Source organism: Labrus bergylta, chromosome 2, assembly GCF_963930695.1.
Source record: "Labrus bergylta chromosome 2, fLabBer1.1, whole genome shotgun sequence".
Taxonomy (NCBI): domain Eukaryota; kingdom Metazoa; phylum Chordata; class Actinopteri; order Labriformes; family Labridae; genus Labrus; species Labrus bergylta.
The window spans coordinates 3828490-3855618 of record NC_089196.1 but is presented as its reverse complement, the minus strand read 5'-3'; the positions used below and the strand labels follow the sequence as shown (position 1 = coordinate 3855618).

The 27129-nt window shown below is 41.2% G+C and overlaps 2 protein-coding genes across 4 annotated transcripts; both read right to left on the bottom strand.

Annotated features, from left to right (window-relative positions):
• Window positions 1–8122: 8122 nt before the first annotated feature.
• Window positions 8123–15943, bottom strand: LOC109994455 (uncharacterized). Of its 3 annotated transcripts, XM_065962886.1 has the most exons (10): window positions 15601–15942; window positions 14251–14700; window positions 12962–13228; window positions 12603–12854; window positions 12251–12496; window positions 11646–11903; window positions 11265–11567; window positions 10887–11156; window positions 10346–10429; window positions 8123–10186 (listed from the first exon to the last, which is right to left on the bottom strand). In XM_065962886.1, exons 1-10 carry the CDS (start codon window positions 15831–15833, stop codon window positions 10120–10122), a joined length of 2430 nt encoding a protein of 809 aa, XP_065818958.1. In that variant the 5' UTR covers window positions 15834–15942; the 3' UTR covers window positions 8123–10119. The 3 variants fall into 3 exon arrangements, with proteins under 3 accessions (XP_065818958.1, XP_020503475.2, XP_065818956.1); XM_020647819.3 differs by having other exon boundaries at window positions 10887–11567; window positions 15601–15943; XM_065962884.1 differs by having other exon boundaries at window positions 10887–11567; window positions 14251–14688; window positions 15601–15943.
• An 86-nt stretch (window positions 15944–16029) lies between these two features.
• On the bottom strand, window positions 16030–26981 carry LOC110005110 (uncharacterized). Its single transcript, XM_065962867.1, has 7 exons — window positions 26573–26981; window positions 23548–23982; window positions 22317–22724; window positions 20967–21416; window positions 19617–20054; window positions 18267–18716; window positions 16030–17354 (listed from the first exon to the last, which is right to left on the bottom strand). Exons 1-7 carry the CDS (start codon window positions 26803–26805, stop codon window positions 16916–16918), a joined length of 2853 nt encoding a protein of 950 aa, XP_065818939.1. The 5' UTR covers window positions 26806–26981; the 3' UTR covers window positions 16030–16915.
• Window positions 26982–27129: the final 148 nt, after the last annotated feature.

Genomic DNA, 27129 nt, shown 5'->3' with positions numbered 1-27129 from the left:
CGTATCCATGGCCTCTGCACCAAGGACTACAACCTCTGTACATTGGGCACAACATAACCGCTAGGCTACCGATGCCCCACCATTTTATACCTCTTTATTTAACTTGCTGATGTTTGAAGGAAGAGACTGACACCACTTTTATATCTAGATGTTTATTAAGAGGAAAAAACTGGCATAGTTTAGCTCAACATGGAGGCTGAAACACAAGTTAACCTTCAGGTGGCTGAATTATTTTCCCAGTTGGGATCTTTATTCAAACAGGTTCCTCATGTCCAACATGGCATCTTCCACAGCTTGGATCATCCCTGCTGAATTCTTTTCTCTGCCGGTCTTACCGTTGCGTAAGTCGGACTGTCCCAGGTCTGCAGGGCTATCACATGGGATAATGCCATTCCTGGATGTTACCTTTTGAAAAAGAACGAGAGAGATGTGAGAGCTCTGATACATGCCCAAAATAGGAACTTGTGAAAAGTATTATTAGGTCACAAACCCCGACCACGGAGTGAGGACCCTATTGAAACTCCTGGTGGTTCGTTGCCTTGCTCAAGGGCACCTCGACAGTGCTCAGGAAGTGACCTGGCACCTCTCCAGCTACCTCCGGTTCCGAACCAAATTCCCTACAAACTAAGCTACTGCCGCCCCAGACTGAGCCACTGCCGTCCCCGTGTGTTGCAGAAAACCGCAATGACACCAGCACTGCATGCCACTACACTTTTGTGTAAGACAGTGCCCTTTGTTTTATCACATTTCAATTCATCATGTCTGATCATTCTTACAAAATCTCAACTAGTCCTGTTTCAAAAGTTTATTTCTAAAACTGATGAAAATAAAATCAATGGTTTACAGATGGTCTGTGTGTGCACTGTGCTGTATGTTCAAAAACTCACAATTTCTATTCAGGGTACATAGATACTGTATGTCTTATTAAAACACCAGAGGGCAGGGCCACACCTGAAGGTTCACCAGTGCCTGTGTGCTTACAGTGAATTATAAACACGACTTCTCTCCTAGCAGATAAAAATCTGGTTAAAACTGATACCTGACCAGCTATCGTTTGGAAGTTGAAAGCTTTTGTAGGAAGTTTTTGTAGGAGACATCTGTAAAGAATTCAGGAGTGGGGATTTTTCCCTCGACAGTCTGCATCTCCAGACCACAGAGCTGTCCATAGGCCGCTTGTCCGTGGAGTCCCTTAAAGACCAAAACAAGTTGTGTTTGTGTTATTGCATGTAGACTTTTAGGTTTAGGACTTTTAGAGTTCTCTATCGTATCGAGACGATCTCTCCACTGCATATTCCGTATGTAAGGAGCTTACCACGGGGTCAGGTGATGTTGTGGACAATTAGCTTTAAGACAATCCACCTGTGAGGTGGTTAAATGACAGTATGAGAGCACCTGGGCACCACAGGTTGGCGTTTGTGTGAATTAAAACTGTGTGTAGAGTTATTTAGGAAGAGACCGCATTTGCCACTTACTGGAGTGTAAGCGAGATTGGGAGTTTTCTCGGGGTTACAATTTACTCCGCGTATTTGATTTCCGCTGTTTGTCGTCCTGTTGGCATTTCTCCGTGCCTGTCGTATTGTTCTTAAGAGGGACTGACGAGCCATAGATACAAAGCCTATCTGACTAATCCCGGCCACGGGAGAGGCGGTAGTGCTGTCGGTTGTGAGTAATCCAAAACAGAAGTTCCTGGATTTTAAATTATTTGGACAACTGGTTCATGTATGCACATTCAGAAGAGCAATGTCGGGCTCATTTGTCCTTGCTCCTGGATCACCTACAGCACCTAGTCTCAGCTGGGACAAGAGCAGGCTGGAGCCATCACAAAGGATGCAGTTTCTGGGCCTGATTGTGGATTCCCAGACTGCACTTCTAACATTGACTCAGAAGAGACAGGTGGCCCATAGGGGATGTCTCTCACTTTTCAAACTGTGAGCCAGGGTCATATGGGGTCTGTGTCTCCACCTCTTGGGGCTTGTGGCATTATCTGTCCAAGCTGTGCCATTGGGCCTTTTGCATGTGCCCAGTGCAGAGGTGTCTCCTGGGTCTAGGGTTGAGCCAGGAAGCCATTTACAAAGCACTGTGCTTGTCACCAGACTGCTGCGCAGGACAAATATTTGCAGGGGGAACATACTGGACCCAGTGATGCATCGCCAGCTTCTGTAGACAGATGCTTCACTGACAGGTTGGGGGGCAGTGCTCAGGGAGAATGGTGTCAGTGGTCGCTGGCATGGTCCAAGTACAGCCCAGCACATCAACATGCTGGAGCTAATGGCAATCCACCTTGCCCTTCACCTTTTCCTCCCACATCTTCGAGGTCAGCATGTGCTGGTGAGGACAGACAGTGTGACCACAGCGGCCTGTGTTCCCTACGCCTGTGCAAACTGGCACACCGGCTGTGGCTTTGGGCGTACCCCAGGTTTCAATCCCAGAAGGCGGTTCATGTGCCAGAGAGGGCGAATAGAGGAGATGAGGCTTGTCCTAGTGGCCCCATATTGGCCTCACGACATGGTTTGCGGACACTGCGGATCCACTGCTGGACGGGGGATCTTCCAGTGCGGCAGGATTTGCTGTCGCAGGCAAAGGAGACTCTGTTCCATCCTTTTGCCCAGGGACTGAGGCTCTAGGCCTGGCCCCTGAGAGGACCAAGCTGTTAGTCAGTGGGCTATCACAGTCGGTGGTCCAAACTCTACAGGGAGCTCGTGCCCTGTCAATGAGGGCGCTCTATGGTCACAGATGGAGGGTCTTTATGACATGGTGTAGGGAACATCAGGTAGATCCTCTGGCATGCTCGGCTCCGGAGATTCTGCAGTTTTTGCAGGAGCTCCTTCTGGATGCGGGGAAGTCGCTCGCCCTCCACCCTGAGGTGTATGGTGGCGGCTATCAAGGCAGCCCGTATAGGACGATGCCAATTGTCCCAGGAAGTTGGCAACCTTGTGTCTTAAATCCCCAAGTGGGCCAGAAGACATATGGGCCGTCATTGTAGACCATCGCTCCCACCTTGGGACTTAAAGCTGGTTCTAAAGGCTCTGGAACGGACTCCATTTGAGCCCCTGGATTCTGTCGACTTGAAGTGGCTTTCCCTTAAGACTGCCCTATTGCTGGCTCTGGCCACTGCCAGGCGGATTGTTCATGCAGGTTCCTAACAGAGGGTGCAGGGGTGGTTCTGCAGCCGAATCCAGCATTTCTCCCAAAGGTTCTTTCAGAATCTCATAAGAGTCAGAGGGTTGATCTCCGGTCTCTCTAGTCCATGCAGAGAGATGAATGAGGAGCACAGACGCTCACTGGTATGTCCAGTAAGGGCTCTACATGTGTCTGTACACACAACACGGACTCACAGGAGGGCGGATCAGTTGTTTGTCTGTTTTAAGCTGGAGCTTCTTGGTAAACTGTTTTCAAAAGCCCGTCTTTCCCATTGGATTGTGGATGCTATCAAGCAGGCATACGTGGGCACTGGGTCCCGGGTCCCCATTAGTTTATACAATTGTTATTCACCCATGGCAGCTTCCTGGCCGTTGTGGCTAGGCGAGTCTCTGAGTGAGATCTGCACTGCTGCTACTTGGTCTGTCCCGTCTACATTTGCTCGGTTCTACCAGATGAATGTGGCTATAATTATGTATTTTGGCGAACTGGTGCTTGGTGTAGACCAATGGTAACGTCATTTTTAATTTCTACTTGTCCGTCAGCCTGGCGGGGCTGTTCGGAGTGGCAACTTCACCTCTCTTGTCGAGCCTTAGCGTCTCGCAGGGCAGTGTGTATATTTTGTACATTTATATATAGTTGACATCCTCGTTGGTGATTCTTTTGAATGCACACTTAAATGGATTTTTGTTTGGAGCACTCCTGGTGGCGGCAACGTCTCAATCGAAAGATACACAGTTGGGCTCATGTTATGGGCGGGTTCTGCTCCATCCCCTCGTGTTGTGTCTTACATAGCCACATACACATGGAATATGTAGTGGAGAGATAGTCTCGATAAGATAGAGAATGTGGGTTACAAGGTGAAAACATGGTGTAAACATGGTTCCCTGAGTGAAAAGACTATCTCTTCAGCTCGAGGCTGCTCAGGGATCTGTTCCATCAAAATTTCTGCCGTGCTGACAGATATATAGATAGAAAGATAGTGAAAAGATTTCATGTTGATCTCACCATGTTAACATTCCTTTTGTATACTGTAAGAGCTTTCTCCAACAGATCGAGTTTCTCTGAGGTCTGTTGAAACACAGAGACATTTCATCACTGAATGTGTGTTAATACTCCTTAAACTTTAAACCTTGATAATATCAATGCACCTTCAAGGCCGGTATCAATGACTCTGTGTTAATACCTATGATCTCTGTATAGTAGCCTTACTTTAAGATTAAAGGTCACATATTATGTAAAATACACTTCACCATGGCTTTCTGTCTCTAGTCTTTCTACAAACCCCCCAAATTATGAGAAAAGTATATCCTCTCCATCTTTTGCCTGCTCCACTTTTCAGAAAATCTGTGCTCAAACAGGCCGCTTGGAGATTTTCCCTTCATGACATCACAAAGAGAAGTAACCCCTCCCCCAGGTGGGTGGCATTCTCACAGCTAGGTGTTTGTTCTGCCCTCTGAGTCTGCCTTCTCACAGTGAACAATAGGACATGGTGCAAGATAGCCCGAGTCACCCAAGACCTTCCAGAGAGGGGGCGTGGTCAGAAACAGCTCATTTACAAGGTAAATGTAAATTTAAAGGTACAGACACAGAAACAGCCTGTTCTGAGCAGGGCTGAAATAGAGGGGTTTATAGGCATGATCAAGCACAGGATCAGAGTCGATTTATAACAACAAATTTCACAGACATGTGAAAACTCTAACCCTATGTGACCTTTAAAATGAAAATGAATGCTATTAATGTAAGTTTAAACACAGAAAGTCGGACACCAAAATTACCTCAATCATGGACAATCATTACATGCAAGTTACTTAACAATAGCGATAGCGATCACTGTAGAGATGACAGTCATTAGAAATATGTTTCATTGGAGATAAATAACTGAAGAGCAACGTTTATAGTTTCCTTTTCGTCACGCCTGTATTTTGGAGTCATCAAAGGCTTTGACAAAGGCGGCGGAGGCTCCTGAAGTTGCGTTGACAATTCCTAAACGTCCTTGTCTGAATATTCGCAGAGTAACACGTTCAAACACAAGAGCGAGCTGTTTGTGTGTCCTGATGAGAGAAGAGAATTAATTTAACAAACATAAACGTAATGTCGTCCACTCAGAGTTCACTGACTTCATGTTTTTCTCTCCAGTTTGATGGAGATGGTAGCGATCTTGGAACCCATCAGCAATCATCATCTGATAACCATGTATGTCCTGGGAGCAGACCGTAGATTGTAATTAATAATGGACGAAGCCTGAGTCACGTCATCCATTTGTTATGACAGGGGGCTCCGGAGGCTCATCGGCAGGAGCCGCCATGCTGGAATCAGACCTATTTTGTTTTTGTACCAGGCTGTAAACATGTTTATTTATGCTGTAAAAACTGTTTTTTTGCCAGTGTATGTGACTTCCAGTGGTCCTGGAGCCAGCCTCAAGTGGACACTTGATGAACTGCAGGATTTTGCACTTCCACATTGGCTTCATTTTTGAAGTCTGGAGGTTGTCTCTAGGAACAGACGTGAACTTCTCCTTAACTCTGGTAAAGCCAGAGGTTGGTGTTAAAGAGACTATCACAGTTATGTCAGGAGAATGAGAGAAGACCTCAAGGAAGCCCTGGCTCTGGCCCAAGTCAACACAAGTCTCAGTCAGCAGCGTCAGGCAGACCTGTACAACAAGGGGACAAAAGGTGCGGACATTGAAGAAGAAGATCAGGTTCTCTTGGCAAACAGGTGTGTCCGTGGTCGCAGAAAGCTAGCAGATCGGTGGGAGTCTACTCTCTACACAGTGGTTTCCAAAGACTCAAGGTGCCACACCTACCGCATCAGACATCCTGATTCAGGCCAAGAGAGGATTGTCCACCGGAACCGACTTTTACAAACCAACTTCTTGCCTATAGAGGCAGATCAAGTGGAGGAGTCATGCTTTTGCAGTGGATCTGAGCCAGGTCCTGAATACACTGAGGGAGATGAGGGCCTTATGGCGGAAGAGTCTGAGTTTGACCGTTCAGAACGTACTGCCAGCTGGGTAGCCGAAGCAATGTCCCTGGAAGATCCTTTTGAAAGGGAGCACTCATCTCCAGAACCTCTTGAAGTGCCTCAGGATAATGTTGAACCAGCTCCTTGTGTCAATGAAATTGCTGGAGATGAGAAAGACCATGGCCCTGAACCATACAGGGACAGCGGAAATGCCACATTCAAGTATTTTCATGTCAAAGTTATTTAGTTCTGTTTTACCTGTTGACAAAGTACCTGTTGGGGGCTGACAAAGCAGCTTTTTTCCCGGCACAAATTGGATTGTTCTGTGATGTTAAGTTGTGATGCTCCCTCTTCTTGTTTTAAGCTAGCGGTCGTAAAATAAGTTAAAATTAGCTCTAAAATGTGTAAAAACGTACCCATAATATATAGAGAATTTTGAAATTAGCTTTACTATTGGTTTTATTCGACGATGTTGGTAAATTATGTAAAAAAAACGCCGGAGAGAGACAGCGTCATCGCTCGTGTCTGTGTCTGTGTGTGTGTGTCTGTGTGTGTGTGACGTTTGTGCCCTTTTTGCTGCACTACAGGAAATAAATAAGGAAAAATCCTGATCCTGTGTTGGTGCCTTTATTGGACAACAAGCAACCATCTTAAGTCTGCTACACTTTAGAGCCTGTCATTGTATTATAGACTGTACTGAGATATTTATAGAGCGGACATACAACCTAAAAGCAAGGGCGGAAACCTGGTGAAATTATAAGCGCCAAAACCCAATGAAATATCTAATTGGAATCACACCAGCAGGAGCTATATCTTTTTTATCTCATGGGTGGTGAGGCCGTGCCTCTGACAAACTAATAACGTTAGAGTCTGGTTTCTCAGGAAAACTTGAACATGGGGATGAGATCCTTGCTGATAGAGGCTTCCTTGTTAGAGAGGAATTGGCCGGTGTAGGAGCAACTTTAAGAATCCCCAGTTTCACTAAAGGGAAATCTCAGTTGCCTGGTTCGTGTGTCGACACTTAACGTCAGTTGTAAAGAGTCTGCATACATGTAGAACGAGTAATAGGTCAGCTTAAAACCTTTCAGATACTGAACACTGTCATTTCCATCAGCCAATTCGATATGCTCGATGACATTGTAACCATATGCGTTGGTCTTACAAACCTTAGGGGGACTGTGGTGAGAAGATGAGAGAGGGGAATGTTTTTATTATGCACACTGAGAGTACAACAAGGTCTATACCACAGAGCTATTTGATTTATGATGTACTGTATGTACAAGGTCATAGTAAGACCAAGGCCTGATGTGCCTATGGGCCAGTCAGATGCAGGGCCGGCCCATCAGCAAATCCATTAGTTTATACAATTGTCATTCAATCAGTCACCTGTGGACGGCTGTCAAGTACAGTTCACCCGAGTATAAGCGCGTCACGCATCATTTGGCTCTCATCTACCTGGTATGTTTTGGGGTGTTGGTACGTCATGGACTTGAGGAAACTCTGTGAGAAGTCTCTTTGGTCGGCTGAAGTTGATGTTTTTCAACTTTTGTGGCTCAACCTTTTTCCGGGACATATCCTTCCACTGACTTGGTTTGGACGTGCAGGCAACCTCCTCCTCAGTGCGTGTGCACCCTGACAGAAAAATCCTGACCTTGTGTCATACAACTTTACATCTTGCACATGACCACAAAGTACATGATTATATGCATCTAGGGATTTGTATGCACACTGGGCTTCTCTCAGGGATAGGTGTATATGTCGGGCCATTTGGACATATCTGAAATCCATTTGTCATTTGGAATGTTGTATGGATCTGGTAATTTTTCACCATTACTAAGGACTAATTTATTTACATAATCGATGCAGTCCGAGCTACTTATGCTTCTAATGTAACTGATCTCAGCCATTTCCGACCCAGACCTAGATAACAAGCTAGCTGTAGGCTACATACGTGAAATTCATGGACATTTCAGGAAGTTTCTTTTTCAGATTTATGATCCAAATGAAAGACAAACAGATGTAACTATGAAATGACATTTTATTACAAATTAGTCAACGAGAACTTACAAACAATAAGACATCTACATTGATATCAATTGACTCATCATGGCTAACAAAGCGTTCTTTTTGCCCCCTGGCTGCGCGCGCACCCAGTACTGTTTGTATCCAAGAAACCCGTCTATATGGCAAGGGACAAAACCCCGGGTTAAACTCCAAACCTTACAACTCCAAAAGGAAGAAGGAGGGATGGCCCTCCCTCATTTCAAGGATTACTTTTATGCTACCCAGATCAAACCCTTCATAAATATCTGTAATCCAACATTTCAGGCCAGGTGGAAAGACATCGAACTCACCAGCATGAATGACCCTCCACTTCAGGCAGTGTTGGCACACAAAAATCTGGGTGGATTTATAGATACAATAAAAAATCCTTTTAATCAAAGCTCAGTTAAAAACCTGGAGGACAATAAGAGAAGAATATAAACTTGATGATAAAATACAAATAATTCAATGATGTGCCTATGATCCCGGTTTTAAACAAAATGGATTTTAGATTTAAATCGTGGAGCACAAAAGGAATAACAACATTCTTTTCTTTAACAGAAAAAGGTCAGTTTAAGGATTTTGAGACTCTGAGGAGAAAATATGGACTTGAAAGATCAGATTTCTATATGAAATGATTCAAGTAAAGGAGCTATCTCCAAACTTTATAAGGCTCTAATGCAAAAGAAATTACACACAACAGAATATGTTAAAGGTAAATGGGAGAAAGAGGGAAATCTTTCAGTACCAAGTGAAGACTGGTTGGATATGTGGAGCTTACATGGAAATGCACAAACTCTCAAGTGTGGTGGGAATTTGGTTGGAAGTGCTGTAATCGCTTCTTTGTCACTCCAAAGCAGAAAGCACATTATGCAGGAGGAGATACCAAATGCTGGAGGCAGTGTGGCTCTCAGGAAGCTAACCTCTGGCACATTTTCTGGGCGTGCCCAGTGATACAACCCTTTTGGTTAGAGTTTAATAAAACATTGAAGTGTATTCTTAACATGGACCTGCCCCTGCAGTTTCACACATTGTTTTGGCATATTAGCCTCTGCTTGTAAAGAAGCCATTACTCAGCACTGGTTACTTCCTGAACCTCCTACCATACACGGCTGGATTGATATTGTAAATGATATTTATGTTATGGAAAGGATCACTTTTTGTTTTTGTTAAACTCTGGTCCAAGTAGGTTAAATATGTGAAACCATTGCAGACAGATTTTGTGGAGGTGATCTTGTGATGTCTTAGCAAACCCCATTTCATTTAGCTCAATCTTTTATTTATTTGCTTATTTTTTTTCTCTCTCTCTGGTATTTTTTCTGATATTTTTTCTTGAATTCATTTTGAACACTCACTTTATCTCTCCCACACTGTATTTAGTTCTTTATGTTTATATTTAAAAAGCTGAGGACTGCAAAAGAGACTTAATTGTTTTTCTGTGACAATGCTCTGTGATATTGTTGCTGTCCAAAGTCTAAAATAAAGAATTTAAAAAAAAAAGTACATTTCATGATGGAGCAGAAATGTTTTTATACCTGCACTTTATGCTGATAAGAGACATTAAACATTTTCATCTGATTTGGAACAACCACACATTTCCCATTACCAAAAAAATAAACTCTTAAAATCCATAAAATTCAAAAGAAGACGTTCATCATTGAGTTCAAAAAGTTATCATGAAGTCCTTGAAGTGATTAAATACAAATGGATATGTTTTACAAAACAGTTCTGGCTTCTGTTTTTATCCCGATATAAAAATAATTCTGTCATGTTCCAACAGAAAGATCTGAAGCATAAAGGTCCGGTACCATAAAGATGGACCTTAGATATGAGCACAGTAAAGGAGCGCTCTTCAGCGTTAAGTATCAGAGAACTTTGCCGGCTGCTTCTTCATTATTTTAAACGTCAGTATATTCTGAGTTTATAAACAGTTTCTTCCCTGAGCAGCACATTCACACCACACTCGCTCCTGTTTCACCAGATTTCAAACTTCTTGGTTTTCTTAAAGGGTGTTTGGTTTACAATGTTGTTCCTGAAGAGTCTAGAAAAAAGAGCAAGGAGAGCAAACATCAGTCATTCAGCCAGATCCACGAGTTTCAGTTTATATTAAAATAATCTATGATGATGGATGACTCGTCTGTAAGAACATGACGAGAAATGTCTTCATAAAGGAATGCTGCTCTTATTAGTTCATGCTCACCGCACGGTGTCAATGGATGGGTTGATGGAGATCAGTTCGAGCAACGTGGATGTTGAAGCATCGCTGATCTTATTGTGACTCAGGCTGTGAAAGACACACAAAGAAAAAAGTGACACAGTGATTTATTTATTACACATGGTGTCAGCCAGCTGCTGGTGTGAGCTAAACAGGTCCGGTCCAAACACACCACAGACACAAGTAAAGAGAAAAACAACGTGTTAGTTCAGTGGACAACAATTGATCTACTCTGACCGACTCTGTCAAAGACACATCTGACCTCCAGAGTCAATATAACAACTAAACCACTTTGGAAAACAAAATAGGGAGGTGCAATAGTCTGGAAATCAACATCTGTCTTTTTTCTTTTCTTTTTTTATCAGCAAAGGTTTTTCTGGCCACACAGTTAACATCACTGGCTCTTTCTGAACCTAACCAACTCCACCTGTTGTGTTTAAGTAAATTCTTTATATATATTTCCTTCGTCGTCCACTCAGGCTAAAGCTGACTTTGCATTAAGTGCAGTGTTGTCTCGTGAACTCACTCGAGGACTTGTACTTTGTGCAGATGTTCCTTGATTGTGAGCAGTAGCTGGTCGGTTAGCTGGCAGTGACTGAGGTCCAGCTCTGTCAGCCCTTCAGAGAAGTCCAGCATCCAGGCCAAAGCTCCACAGGCCTTCTGATCCAGTACAGTGTGACTGAGGTCCAGCTCTCCACCCAGGGCTTTACACAGGGACCCCGCCCGTCTCATTAAATACCGCTCATTGATCAAAGGAACCAGCGACACCAGCTGGAGCAGGACAACTTTATTGACTCTAAACAGGAGAATCAGAGTGAAGGGCAGGCTGTTAGTGAACTGACATGAACAACACAAACTCAAACTGTTGTCTTGCTCATTTTGTGGTCCCCACTCAGCCCCAAACCTGAGGCGGACTCTGTCCAGGACAGGAAACAGCAGGTCCAGTCCACTGTCCTCCACATCACAGTCCTGCAGATGGAGCTCTGTGTCCTGGCTGCTGTGTCTCAGGATGGTGGAGACGGCGCTGCAGTCAGCGACCGTCAGTCTGAAAGTCTCACTCTGACCTTCCTCTGACATCTCCACACAGGAGGAACAGGACAGATCTAACCTGTGCTGCAGAGTCCTGAGCAGACTGACTGCTGCCCTCTGCTGGTCATCAGAGGCAGCGCAGCAGTGGATGAACTTCAGCAGCAGATTCCTGTCAACACTGTTAGGAACACTGATTAAAAACATGGTTAACAAATATTACCACCATCTCTGTGAGGAACAAGCACTGATGTCTGACCTGAGTTGAGAAACTTTGTCCAGTGTGCAGAGGATGGATTTGAGTCCCACCGTTGGTAAGGAGGTCCACAGGAGGTTCAGTTTCACTCCATCACTGTGTTTGAGGGTGAAGAGCAGAGCAGCACAGTCCTCTGAGTCCATCTCTCGGCAGGTCAGGTTGATCACGTGATCAAATGACCTCAGAAGACTGGGTACAACTGAACTGGCACGAGTTGTATAGATCTCTCTGAGGGAAGTCAACACAAAGCTGGGACAAGTCCTGAAAGAAAAAAGAGTTTTCCATACTTAACATATACTTAAGCACAAACGCTAAAAGAAGTTTAGACATATTGTGTTGTTGATGTTCTCTTTTTGGTCTCTTATTCGCCCTCCACACGCCCACTTTTAACCATAAACACTGGACAGAGATTACCTTAGGAATGACATTACATTACCTTTGATTTAGCCTGTATCCAAAATATTCCCCAGCATGGGTCAGAGTTTACTTACACGTCTGCATATTCTACATCAAGTTTGTTTTTTATTGGTCAACACTTTCAGAGGGTGAGTGGCGTACATCCTTACCGGCCTCATTTTGTGAATAGTCAAAAAAAAAAAAACACAAACCTTACAAATACAATCCTGCCCAGAAAGGGAAGCAGACGTGTGATGCTCTCTTGTAGGAAGCTGTTTTTCCTCATGTTCACAGTAATCATCTGAGACGACTGCTGCAGAAGACGTTGAAGAAGCTCCCAGTTCAGACAGAAGGGGGTCAGGTCTCCATTAACCTTTCTCAAGAAGGCCAAGGTCAAGTCATTGTCCTGAGTTTCATGGAGGAGGTCAAGTAGCTGCCGGAAAGTTTTCTCATTCAACCTGATGAAGAAAATTGTAAATATAGCTTAAGAAGAGTGAATGATTGTTACAGTTTACATGTTTTATTACACATTCAGAGTTTATACGGTTCAGGAAATATGTTTACTTGATTGTAAGAGGGCCATCATGAGAGAGCAGTGAAAAGAGACACTGAGGAGGGATCCAGGACTCAGTTAGATCCAACTGTCTGACTGTCCAGTATCGCAGCAGAGATGCCAAACTACTCACAACCCTAAACACTTTCTCTGAAGTTCGGTCTGACAGAGAGGCAAGAGAAAGCTGCTCAGTAACAGTCAGACAGGGCACTCTCTGTCTTCTTACCCATCCAGACAGAAGCAAGGCGATGCTGTTGGAAAGCCTAAGATTTAAACATTCAGAGAGAAAGCATTGGTGACATAAACAATCTGGACATTTTAGCTGGACAGGATGATGTTTTAAGAAAAAGAGGAACTAAATAATGCAAACCTCAGACTGTGTAGTTTTTTGGTGTGTCTGAATAGGAGTGAGGCTCCTCTGACAGACATCATTCTGGGTGTGAGGATGAGATCCACACGAGAACCACAAAGTCCAAGAACTCGTCCCACAGACTTGCAGGTTTTGCTGTGTAACCTTCCTGTTAACTGAAGGGTGAATCCCAGGAGCCGCAGCAGAGGAACCAACGTCTCAGCCTCATCTCTGGATCTGACAGAAACCGATGTGCACACAAGCTGGAAAAACTCTGGCTGACTGCAGCTACAACAGAATAATATGGATGAAGTGTGAAAACAAGACAAACATTATTATGAAGACCTTCATGTCAAATGTCTTTCATGAAGGATAAGATATAAAAAAATCAAACATATAATCAAAAAATCAAATATAGAAAACTCTGCTGCTCGCTAACAAAACAGCCACAAACGCGGCTCCTCCTTATTTAAACTCTCTCATCCAGGTCGACACTTCCTCCAGCACCTTGAAGAAAAAGATTAAGACCCAGCTCTTTTTTTAATTTAACTACATATATATGAGCTTTTTGGGTCTTTATTTTTAGAGAGAGGACAGTGGATAGAGTCAGAGATCAGGGAGAGAGAGAGGGGAACGACATGCGGGAAAGCAGCCACAGGTGGGATTTGAACCCTGGCTGCTCGCTTTTGAGGACTTCATCCTTTGTGGGGCACACGCACTAACCAGTCGGCTACAGGCGCCCAAAGACCCAGCTCTTTATGACCACCTACGACCTTATTGATGATGGTGAAGATGATGTTTGGGATGGTTTTGATGCTGATTAGAAATCTCTAGAACCGCTGTCGATGTTGTTGATGACAAAATAATGAAACCTTTTGAAGTGCTCTTCCTTTATGGATTTAAATCAGTCTCAAAATACTCGAATGCACACAGAAGGATTCATAAATGTATTATTGGATTCATATAATTATGACTCTATCCACAAACTTAATTTTAATGAACACACAAATCGTTATCATCGTACATAAATGTAAAAAATCCACACGATTCACACGAATATTTATTGTTTTATATTTATGTAAAAGAAATCCACAAATAAATGATATACATATGAATTTAAAGTATTTGCAGTTTTCATCAAATACACATTTGGATCTGGTTACATCTGCGCAGACAGAGATTAGCCAAGCTGTAGATTTGTTTTACATTTATGTACGATGATCTCTCAGAGAATCTTACAGTGAGAGGATTCAGATGGAGGAGCAAACCTTAACAGGTGTACACTGTGGTGTGAAGAGTAATTCATTTACCTGAGCTGTGAGATATGAGGCAGACACTGAAGGAAGCTCCTCACTTCACTCTCTTCATCTGGACAGCCCGTCAGCTTCACTGGAGTCTTCTCTGGACGGAGTCTCAGCACTTCCAGGAGGATGGAGGTCTTTCTCTTTGAGAGGTCAATGTACCAGACATCAGGAGCTGACTGGAAAACTGACTGTAATGATGGAAGAACTCTCAAGCCTGTTTTAGTCTCATAGTCCTTCATGTGGGAGCACAGATCCAGAAGGAATGAACACTGATATTCTTCATAATCGTCACATTCCTCTTTATCAATGAAGGGAAATGTTTCATATGTGCACAGTGATGATAACAGCTGCAGTGTGTTCTCTCCTGTCTGCTGTTCTCTCTCTGCTGCTGCACAGAACAGACGTCCACACAACTCGACTCCTCTTTTAAACCAGTAAGAGAAACTGAAATGAAAGCTGAAAACTTTGTTAAGTCAGCATCAGAAACGAGACATGAATTACTGACAGAGTGTATCTACTCAAAGCTTACAAATAAACACAAATGAGCAGAAAACAAAACACTTTGGTAATCTACACACAAATAATGATGCAATAAAGAAGATCAAATGTAGATTTCTCTAAACTTTCACGAAATGTAATTCTTTCAAAAGTGTTGGAGGACTCAGAAAGGTCAAATACAGAGTTGTTTCTTAAACTCTGTCTAATGAGATGTTATGTTATGACATGGATTCAGCTCATAAACCAACAGAGTGACTTTAAGGAAACCTTCAACTCAAATATTCAGAAATCAATCCGTTCCAAACACTGGAATACTGGACGACAACTTTGAAACTCACTAAAGTCCAAAAAGAAAAGGTGTGTCATTGTTTTCTTTACATTTATTTATCACATCCTGATGATAATCTTTTTAATCATCAGGATTCATTTGACATCTTATAAACATGTTTACTCTTTAGTCTTCTTTCTTTTAAACTATTGAGCCTTCATGTGGTACATTTATTGATTTGATTGGTTAATACAGATTGTTTTTCATGCTGTTATTGAATCATCTCGTTCACTCTTCAAAATGAATATCTTTCAAACCTCTTATTCAGCAGCTGTTTATTTACTGGTAAATAATTCATCATCAATTAGCTCCAAAGACTGAAATATACCATCACAAGTTTGGACCTGTTTCATTCTATATTTTTAAAAACTTCAGAAAGCAGTTGTTCAGCTAAATTAGGATTTCTGGGAGTATGTTACACATTTCATCATCATGTGTTATTGGATAATTCAATCTTACAGTGAGAGGATTCAGATGGAGGAGCAAACCTTAACAGGTGTACACTGTGGTGTGAAGAGTAATTCATTTACCTGAGCTGTGAGATATGAGGCAGACACTGAAGGAAGCTCCTCACTTCACTCTCTTCATCTGGACAGTCCGTCAGCTTCACTGGAGTCTTCTCTGGACGGAGTCTCAGCACTTCCAGGAGGATGGAGGTCTTTCTCTTTGAGAGGTCAATGTACCAGACATCAGGAGCTGACTGGAAAACTGACTGTAATGATGGAAGAACTCTCAAGCCTGTTTTAGTCTCATAGTCCTTCATGTGGGAGTACAGATCCAGAAAGAATCCGGCTTGTCAAGGTAGGAGAATGCTTCATATCTGCACACTGATAATAACAGCTGCAGTGTGTTCTCTCCTGTCTGCTGTTCTCTCTCTGCTGCTGCACAGAACAGACGTCCACACAAATTGACTTCTCTTTTAAACCAGTAAGAGAAACTGAAATGAAAGCTGAAAACTTTGTTAAGTCAGCATCAGAAACGAGACATGAATTACTGACAGAGTGTATCTACTCAAAGCTTACAAATAAACACAAATGAGCAGAAAACAAAACACTTTGGTAATCTACACACAAATAATGATGCAATAAAGAAGATCAAATGTAGATTTCTCTAAACTTTCACTAAATGTAATTCTTTCAAAAGTGTTGGAGGACTCAGAAAGGTCAAATACAGAGTTGTTTCTTAAACTCTGTCTAATGAGATGTTATGTTATGACATGGATTCAGCTCATAAACCAACAGAGTGACTTTAAGGAAACCTTCAACTCAAATATTCAGAAATCAATCCGTTCCAAACACTGGAATACTGGACGACAACTTTGAAACTCACTAAAGTCCAAAAAGAAAAGGTGTGTCATTGTTTTCTTTACATTTATTTATCACATCCTGATGATAATCTTTTTAATCATCAGGATTCATTTGACATCTTATAAACATGTTTACTCTTTAGTCTTCTTTCTTTTAAACTATTGAGCCTTCATGTGGTACATTTATTGATTTGATTGGTTAATACAGATTGTTTTTCATGCTGTTATTGAATCATCTCGTTCACTCTTCAAAATGAATATCTTTCAAACCTCTTATTCAGCAGCTGTTTATTTATTGGTAAATAATTCATCATCAATTAGCTCCAAAGACTGAAATAGACCATCACAAGTTTGGACCTGTTTCATTCTATATTTTTAAAAACTTCAGAAAGCAGTTGTTCAGCTAAATTAGGATTTCTGGGAGTATGTTACACATTTCATCATCATGTGTTATTGGATAATTCAATCTTACAGTGAGAGGATTCAGATGGAGGAGCAAACCTTAACAGGTGTACACTGTGGTGTGAAGAGTAATTCATTTACCTGAGCTGTGAGATATGAGGCAGACACTGAAGGAAGCTCCTCACTTCACTCTCTTCATCTGGACAGCCCGTCAGCTTCACTGGAGTCTTCTCTGGACGGAGTCTCAGCACTTCCAGGAGGATGGAGGTCTTTCTCTTTGAGAGGTCAATGTACCAGACAGCAGGAGCTGACTGGAAAACTGACTGTACTGATGGAAGAACTCTCAAGCCTGTTTTAGTCTCATAGTCCTTCATGTGGGAGTACAGATCCAGAAGGAATGAACACTGATATTTCTTGGTGTCATGAATGTATCGGCCACTGATAGGAAATGTTTCATATGTGCACAGTGATGATAACAGCTGCAGTGTGTTCTCTCCTGTCTGCTGTTCTCTCTCTGCTGCTGCACAGAACAGACGTCCACACAACTCGACTTCTCTTTTAAACCAGTCAGAGAAACTGAAATGAAAGTTGAAAACTTTGTTAAGTCAGCATCAGAAACGAGACATGAATTACTGACAGAGTGTATCTACTCAAAGCTTACAAATAAACACAAATGAGCAGAAAACAAAACACTTTGGTAATCTACACACAAATAATGATGCAATAAAGAAGATCAAATGTAGATTTCTCTAAACTTTCACTAAATGTAATTCTTTCAAAAGTGTTGGAGGACTCAGAAAGGTCAAATACAGAGTTGTTTCTTAAACTCTGTCTAATGAGATGTTATGTTATGACATGGATTCAGCTCATAAACCAACAGAGTGACTTTAAGGAAACCTTCAACTCAAATATTCAGAAATCAGTCCGTTCCAAACACTGGAATACTGGACGACAACTTTGAAACTCACTAAAGTCCAAAAAGAAAAGGTGTGTCAGTATTTTCTTTACATTTATTTATCACATCCTGATGATAATCTTTTTAATCATCAGGATTCATTTGACATCTTATAAACATGTTTACTCTTTAGTCTTCTTTCTTTTAAACTATTGAGCCTTCATGTGGTACATTTATTGATTTGATTGGTTAATACAGATTGTTTTTCATGCTGTTATTGAATCATCTCGTTCACTCTTCAAAATGAATATCTTTCAAACCTCTTATTCAGCAGCTGTTTATTTATTGGTAAATAATTCATCATCAATTAGCTCCAAAGACTGAAATAGACCATCACAAGTTTGGACCTGTTTCATTCTATATTTTTAAAAACTTCAGAAAGCAGTTGTTCAGCTAAATTAGGATTTCTGGGAGTATGTTACACATTTCATCATCATGTGTTATTGGATAATTCAATCTTACAGTGAGAGAATTCAGATGGAGGAGCAAACCTTAACAGGTGTACACTGTGGTGTGAAGAGTAATTCATTTACCTGAGCTGTGAGATATGAGGCAGACACTGAAGGAAGCTCCTCACTTCACTCTCTTCATCTGGACAGTCCGTCAGCTTCACTGGAGTCTTCTCTGGACGGAGTCTCAGCACTTCCAGGAGGATGGAGGTCTTTCTCTCTGAGAGGTCAATGTACCAGACATCAGGAGCTGACTGGAAAACTGACTGTAATGATGGAAGAACTCTCAAGCCTGTTTTAGTCTCATAGTCCTTCATGTGGGAGCACAGATCCAGAAGGAATGAACACTGATATTCTTCATAATCGTCACATTCCTCTTTATCAATGAAGGGAAATGTTTCATATGTGCACAGTGATGATAACAGCTGCAGTGTGTTCTCTCCTGTCTGCTGTTCTCTCTCTGCTGCTGCACAGAACAGACGTCCACACAACTCGACTTCTCTTTTAAACCAGTAAGAGAAACTGAAATGAAAGCTGAAAACTTTGTTAAGTCAGCATCAGAAACGAGACATGAATTACTGACAGAGTGTATCTACTCAAAGCTTACAAATAAACACAAATGAGCAGAAAACAAAACACTTTGGTAATCTACACACAAATAATGATGCAATAAAGAAGATCAAATGTAGATTTCTCTAAACTTTCACTAAATGTAATTCTTTCAAAAGTGTTGGAGGACTCAGAAAGGTCAAATACAGAGTTGTTTCTTAAACTCTGTCTAATGAGATGTTATGTTATGACATGGATTCAGCTCATAAACCAACAGAGTGACTTTAAGGAAACCTTCAACTCAAATATTCAGAAATCAATCCGTTCCAAACACTGGAATACTGGACGACAACTTTGAAACTCACTAAAGTCCAAAAAGAAAAGGTGTGTCATTGTTTTCTTTACATTTATTTATCACATCCTGATGATAATCTTTTTAATCATCAGGATTCATTTGACATCTTATAAACATGTTTACTCTTTAGTCTTCTTTCTTTTAAACTATTGAGCCTTCATGTGGTACATTTATTGATTTGATTGGTTAATACAGATTGTTTTTCATGCTGTTATTGAATCATCTCGTTCACTCTTCAAAATGAATATCTTTCAAACCTCTTATTCAGCAGCTGTTTATTTACTGGTAAATAATTCATCATCAATTAGCTCCAAAGACTGAAATAGACCATCACAAGTTTGGACCTGTTTCATTCTATATTTTTAAAAACTTCAGAAAGCAGTTGTTCAGCTAAATTAGGATTTCTGGGAGTATGTTACACATTTCATCATCATGTGTTATTGGATAATTCAATCTTACAGTGAGAGGATTCAGATGGAGGAGCAAACCTTAACAGGTGTACACTGTGGTGTGAAGAGTAATTCATTTACCTGAGCTGTGAGATATGAGGCAGACACTGAAGGAAGCTCCTCACTTCACTCTCTTCATCTGGACAGTCCGTCAGCTTCACTGGAGTCTTCTCTGGACGGAGTCTCAGCACTTCCAGGAGGATGGAGGTCTTTCTCTCTGAGAGGTCAATGTACCAGACAGCAGGAGCTGACTGGAAAACTGACTGTAATGATGGAAGAACTCTCAAGCCTGTTTTAGTCTCATAGTCCTTCATGTGGGAGCACAGATCCAGAAGGAATGAACACTGATATTCTTCATAATCGTCACATTCCTCTTTATCAATGAAGGGAAATGTTTCATATGTGCACAGTGATGATAACAGCTGCAGTGTGTTCTCTCCTGTCTGCTGTTCTCTCTCTGCTGCTGCACAGAACAGACGTCCACACAACTCGACTCCTCTTTTAAACCAGTAAGAGAAACTGAAACGAAAGTTGAAAACTTTGTTAAGTCAGCATCAGAAACGAGACATGAATTACTGACAGAGTGTATCTACTCAAAGCTTACAAATAAACACAAATGAGCAGAAAACAAAACACTTTGGTAATCTACACACAAATAATGATGCAATAAAGAAGATCAAATGTAGATTTCTCTAAACTTTCACTAAATGTAATTCTTTCAAAAGTGTTGGAGGACTCAGAAAGGTCAAATACAGAGTTGTTTCTTAAACTCTGTCTAATGAGATGTTATGTTATGACATGGATTCAGCTCATAAACCAACAGAGTGACTTTAAGGAAACCTTCAACTCAAATATTCAGAAATCAATCCGTTCCAAACACTGGAATACTGGACGACAACTTTGAAACTCACTAAAGTCCAAAAAGAAAAGGTGTGTCAGTATTTTCTTTACATTTATTTATCACATCCTGATGATAATCTTTTTAATCATCAGGATTCATTTGACATCTTATAAACATGTTTACTCTTTAGTCTTCTTTCTTTTAAACTATTGAGCCTTCATGTGGTACATTTATTGATTTGATTGGTTAATACAGATTGTTTTTCATGCTGTTATTGAATCATCTCGTTCACTCTTCAAAATGAATATCTTTCAAACCTCTTATTCAGCAGCTGTTTATTTATTGGTAAATAATTCATCATCAATTAGCTCCAAAGACTGAAATAGACCATCACAAGTTTGGACCTGTTTCATTCTATATTTTTAAAAACTTCAGAAAGCAGTTGTTCAGCTAAATTAGGATTTCTGGGAGTATGTTACACATTTCATCATCATGTGTTATTGGATAATTCAATCTTACAGTGAGAGGATTCAGATGGAGGAGCAAACCTTAACAGGTGTACACTGTGGTGTGAAGAGTAATTCATTTACCTGAGCTGTGAGATATGAGGCAGACACTGAAGGAAGCTCCTCACTTCACTCTCTTCATCTGGACAGCCCGTCAGCTTCACTGGAGTCTTCTCTGGACGGAGTCTCAGCACTTCCAGGAGGATGGAGGTCTTTCTCTTTGAGAGGTCAATGTACCAGACATCAGGAGCTGACTGGAAAACTGACTGTACTGATGGAAGAACTCTCAAGCCTGTTTTAGTCTCATAGTCCTTCATGTGGGAGCACAGATCCAGAAGGAATAAACACTGATATTCTTCATAATCGTCACATTCCTCTTTATCAATGAAGGGAAATGTTTCATATGTGCACAGTGATGATAACAGCTGCAGTGTGTTCTCTCCTGTCTGCTGTTCTCTCTCTGCTGCTGCACAGAACAGACGTCCACACAACTCGACTTCTCTTTTAAACCAGTCAGAGAAACTGAAATGAAAGCTGAAAACTTTGTTAAGTCAGCATCAGAAACGAGACATGAATTACTGACAGAGTGTATCTACTCAAAGCTTACAAATAAACACAAATGAGCAGAAAACAAAACACTTTGGTAATCTACACACAAATAATGATGCAATAAAGAAGATCAAATGTAGATTTCTCTAAACTTTCACGAAATGTAATTCTTTCAAAAGTGTTGGAGGACTCAGAAAGGTCAAATACAGAGTTGTTTCTTAAACTCTGTCTAATGAGATGTTATGTTATGACATGGATTCAGCTCATAAACCAACAGAGTGACTTTAAGGAAACCTTCAACTCAAATATTCAGAAATCAATCCGTTCCAAACACTGGAATACTGGACGACAACTTTGAAACTCACTAAAGTCCAAAAAGAAAAGGTGTGTCATTGTTTTCTTTACATTTATTTATCACATCCTGATGATAATCTTTTTAATCATCAGGATTCATTTGACATCTTATAAACATGTTTACTCTTTAGTCTTCTTTCTTTTAAACTATTGAGCCTTCATGTGGTACATTTATTGATTTGATTGGTTAATACAGATTGTTTTTCATGCTGTTATTGAATCATCTCGTTCACTCTTCAAAATGAATATCTTTCAAACCTCTTATTCAGCAGCTGTTTATTTACTGGTAAATAATTCATCATCAATTAGCTCCAAAGACTGAAATAGACCATCACAAGTTTGGACCTGTTTCATTCTATATTTTTAAAAACTTCAGAAAGCAGTTGTTCAGCTAAATTAGGATTTCTGGGAGTATGTTACACATTTCATCATCATGTGTTATTGGATAATTCAATCTTACAGTGAGAGGATTCAGATGGAGGAGCAAACCTTAACAGGTGTACACTGTGGTGTGAAGAGTAATTCATTTACCTGAGCTGTGAGATATGAGGCAGACACTGAAGGAAGCTCCTCACTTCACTCTCTTCATCTGGACAGCCCGTCAGCTTCACTGGAGTCTTCTCTGGACGGAGTCTCAGCACTTCCAGGAGGATGGAGGTCTTTCTCTTTGAGAGGTCAATGTACCAGACATCAGGAGCTGACTGGAAAACTGACTGTAATGATGGAAGAACTCTCAAGCCTGTTTTAGTCTCATAGTCCTTCATGTGGGAGCACAGATCCAGAAAGAAATCCGGCTTGTACAGGTAGGAGAATGCTTCATATCTGCACACTGATAATAACAGCTGCAGTGTGTTCTCTCCTGTCTGCTGTTCTCTCTCTGCTGCTGCACAGAACAGACGTCCACACAACTCGACTTCTCTTTCAAACCCCTCAGAGAAACTGAAATGAAAGTTAAAGTTGTGTTAGCAGAGCATTACTTTTTAATTATAACTTTAATTTTTAAATTGTTCCAATATTTCATCTTTTTGTGTAACTTCATTGCTGGCACTTTTTCTCTGTGTCTTTGTTTTATCAGCTGTGTTTGTAAAAGTATCACAAAATAAACAACTTCATGTTCATATTTTTACACCAAGTGTCATGAATGGTTGGAATGAATGGTTGGCCTTTCTGACAGCTGACCAATCAGGACGAGTAGTAACCTACGTTTTTTTATCAGCCAACGTTATCGGTAGAAAGCTATCGGACCTGAACTGCCACCAGATACGTGTGCATTGCGTGTCCGCTCCGGACTTTCTGTCCTGTTTGTTCTTTTCTGTGCTAAATTGATGTGTCGTGCTCCGGCACGGTTGCGGCGTAGGCTAGATCCTGTTGATAAGGCCTTATTCAGTAATGAACTACAGACTGATGTGAAGGTTTTATGAACCTCATATTCTGCTGTGAATAAATATATAATCAGCACCTCTGATTCAAATCATGAAAAAGTCATTCTGCTCTTGGCTGTGTTTGTCCAGCAGATTTTAAATTTAGTAAGTTCCCTTTGTAAACAAATTACAGACGTGTTGTTAGACCTTTCCTTATCCACTATCCAAATCTTTAAGTTTTCTTTGTACAAGCTGCTTCACATCAATCATCCCTCATGGGTCATTAAGCAGGCCTTAAAAACACCAAATGTTTGTGTGAAATGTTTCATAATTCTGAGTAATTATTAACTTTGACCATGTACACAAGTGAAAACAGGAAAATCACAGAAATAACCATTTACCTGAGCTGTGAGATATGAGGCAGACACTGAAGGAAAGTCCTCACTTCACTCTCTTCATCAAAGCAGCCGGTAAGCTTCACTGGAGTCTTCTCTGATCTGAGTCTCAGCACTTCCAGGAGCATGGAGGTGTTGATCTCCGACAGGTTTATGGACCAGACACCAGCAGCTGACTCAAAAAGTTGACCCAGTTTTGGAATAACACTTAAACACCCTTCACTCTTGACATGTTGATACAAATCAACAAAAAAGTTATGCAAGTGTTTGTCAACAGAAAACAAAGAGACGAGCTGAGACACAACATGGTGAAAGCTCTCTTCTTTGTCAAGTGCTGCTTGCAGGCATAAATCCAGTAACAGCTTCTTTTTCCTTCTCTCTAGGGTCCTATGGTCTGGCTCCTGGTCTTCTTGTTCTGGATCTTGGTGGGTCATCCTGAAGCTTCATGATAAAAAAAAAAACTTTAATTACTTAGGAAAATAAATTTGTTATGTCAACATCAGCAATGAAATGTAGGGTTACACTGTAACCTTGGTTCTCTGAGTGAAGAGACTATCTCTCCACTCTGTTACATAACATACACAGGATATGATCCCCTGCTCATCATAGTCTGTGGATATTACTTTAGGACACTCTGGCTCGCCCGGTCACGTCCCACAGCTCATCTATAAAGCACCTGTGCTGATGTGTAATCACTGACAGTTTGATTGGAACCTTTCAGCGAGCGGCCTAGAGGCTGGAGAGATAGTCTCTTCAGTCAGAGAACCAAGGTTACAATGTAACCAGGGTAACTCTTTAAGACACCCCGCGAGACAGCAGCCCACAATCCAATACACCAATGTGCAATGTTGACATGCCAACCAGGGTAAGGACCAGCAGGATGCAAGAACCATACCCAAGAGGCAGAGTTAAGGGAACACTCCCACAGCAGCTTGTAAACTCTCTTTTATTTTATGTTTGTAAGACCACACTCCACACGGGGGAACTGCAACCTCTTGGTCCTTGTGGCGGGGCGCTACTCTCACTGAGAACTGTCCGGCGTGGCCCATCCACGTACCGCCGGGTTCTATAGCTTCAATGTAGCATATGGCACCGCTTTTGGGGAACACAGGGATTAAAGCAAAAAAACATGATTTTGACTGAAAATTCTCAAGGTATAAAACATGTAACAAATAACCAATTTGAATAGATGTTTTCTATCTATGGATTAAAACTGACACGTTTTTCTTTTTAGAAAGCTCAAGATCTAGACCTTTAGCAGCCTAAAGTAGTAACCAAACAGAAATACCTAACATACTCTAACCAGTTACAGAAGTTAGAGTACAAACTCATCAGACTTTAGTCTGGAGTAACAAAGGAAAAATAGTTACTTTGGAAATATTGACCTTTTACTGAATATTAATTATATTATTCATTTTTTTTGATGCATTAATGTGTTCCTCGTTTCGCTGTAACTGCTACAGCTGAAGCTTATCCTATTTGAGTAATGTAAATTGTTTTTATTTATTTATTTACATACCTGTAGTTGGATACCTTGAGAATTCCCTGGGCACATACGTAAAGATATTTTGACAAATAGTGTATTCATCCTATTTTGCATTATAAATCTGAATCTGATAGGTAACAGGCAAAGAAACTCAAGATTTTCTATATATTCAGTGGAGTAAGAAGTATTTGTTTTTAAGTACAAGAAGGTTTTTATTAGATTTGTTCAGAACGTATGTATTGTACTTAATAACTTCCACCCACTCAGTCGTTAAATGTAACAAAGTAAACTAGTGTTAGCTGGTTAAGCTAATATAACATGTAAGAATTGTGTTGTCCAGTTTAAAGATGATTCATGTTGCAGTGCTCTGTGTGGGTAATGTGTTGTATCACCTGTTGTCTTGACACGTGTTCCTAAAGGAGTGTGTCCGGTAGTGGAGCACTCGGCCACTGTTTGCCCGGTAATGAAACTTGACTGACAGTAAACTCTGTCATGTTACGGATTATCATTGTAAAGTATTTCACTTGGTCGGACTTCATGTAGCAGATAAAAGTTCTCACTGTACATTTGAAATGCCACACAAATGCAGAACTACACTTGTGTTACAGGGTTCAGATAAATGCCTGACATTACCATCAGCAGTTTGCTCGTGAAGGTATGTCACTAACCCTCATTCTGCTCGACTTTTTTTATCTGATTGATACTGACTAAAATTATTCCAATTGTGAAATTGACGGAAATCCGTCACAGCGACTGAGAACTTCAATCCCTGGGAACAAGTGCTGAGGGCAGCTGCATCATAATAACATGATCACTGAGACCTTTGACACAGGGGCCCTTGAGACCCCAACAAAGGGGATGGTTTGTACCCCTGTCAGATGGCCTGCCAAAAGGCACGTCGCCTGAGTGACAATTATCCTTCAAGTCCGATCACTTGCATCTGGCAGGGTTGGACATGTTTGGGGCGCGTCTGGCCCCCAAACATCAGGCAGTGACAAGTGGCGAGTGGCAATGTCACTTGGCAGTGAGGGATAATGTGTATATGGTGACGTCTCATTCAAATATCAGAGCTGGGGACCAGTGGGTGTCTTGAGGCAGTTTCTGCTCTTGTCTCCTCGTTCTCCTCATGGGGTGTCTTAAAGAGTACCATGTTGGAAATATGTTTGGTGTAGGGACAACCTTGATACAATAGAGAACGCTTGGTGACATTGTAACGTTGGTTCTCTGAGTGAAGAGGTTGTCCCTTCGCAAAGACGCCACTCGAGTACGGTTTCAAACAATGTAAATCACTGGGGCCTGTTATACCCTCACATGCAGCCATGGAAGTTGTATCTTTAAAAGAAATGTTCACGTCAGATGTCCTTAAATGGAATCAATTCCCATATTGGAAATATGTTTGGTGAAGGGACAACCTCTTCACTCAGAGAACCAAGGTTACAATGTAACCAAGTGTTATTGGATAATTCAATCTTACAGTGAGAGGATTCAGATGGAGGAGCAAACCTTAACAGGTGTACACTGTGGTGTGAAGAGTAATTCATTTACCTGAGCTGTGAGATATGAGGCAGACACTGAAGGAAGCTCCTCACTTCACTCTCTTCATCTGGACAGTCCGTCAGCTTCACTGGAGTCTTCTCTGGACGGAGTCTCAGCACTTCCAGGAGGATGGAGGTCTTTCTCTTTGAGAGGTCAATGTACCAGACATCAGGAGCTGACTGGAAAACTGACTGTACTGATGGAAGAACTCTCAAGCCTGTTTTAGTCTCATAGTCCTTCATGTGGGAGTACAGATCCAGAAGGAATGAACACTGATATTTCTTGACGTCATCATGAATGGATCTGCCAATAATAGGAAATGTTTCATATGTGCACAGTGATGATAACAGCTGCAGTGTGTTCTCTCCTGTCTGCTGTTCTCTCTCTGCTGCTGCACAGAATAGACGTCCACACAAATTGACTTCTCTTTTAAACCAGTCAGAGAAACTGAAATGAAAGTTGAAAACTTTGTTAAGTCAGCATCAGAAACGAGACATGAATTACTGACAGAGTGTATCTACTCAAAGCTTACAAATAAACACAAATGAGCAGAAAACAAAACACTT

Bases quoted from the DNA above. Each gene is read 5' to 3' on its own strand.
- LOC110005110 (XM_065962867.1), bottom strand. From the start codon at position 26,805: ATGAAGGACTATGAGACTAAAACAGGCTTGAGAGTTCTTCCATCAGTA. The intron at 21,417-22,316 runs GTAAATGAATTA...CAAAGTTTTCAG, and splicing joins CCTCATATCTCACAGCTCAG to CTTTCATTTCAGTTTCTCTG. The intron at 17,355-18,266 runs GTAAATGAATTA...CTTTCATTTCAG, and splicing joins CCTCATATCTCACAGCTCAG to TTTCTCTGACTGGTTTAAAA.
- LOC109994455 (XM_020647819.3), bottom strand. From the start codon at position 15,833: ATGAAGGACTATGAGACTAAAACAGGCTTGAGAGTTCTTCCATCATTA. The intron at 12,497-12,602 runs GTAAACATATTT...TTTCTTCATCAG, and splicing joins GATGGCCCTCTTACAATCAA to GTTGAATGAGAAAACTTTCC. The intron at 11,904-12,250 runs GTTTGTGTTTTT...TTTTTCTTTCAG, and splicing joins GGCAGGATTGTATTTGTAAG to GACTTGTCCCAGCTTTGTGT.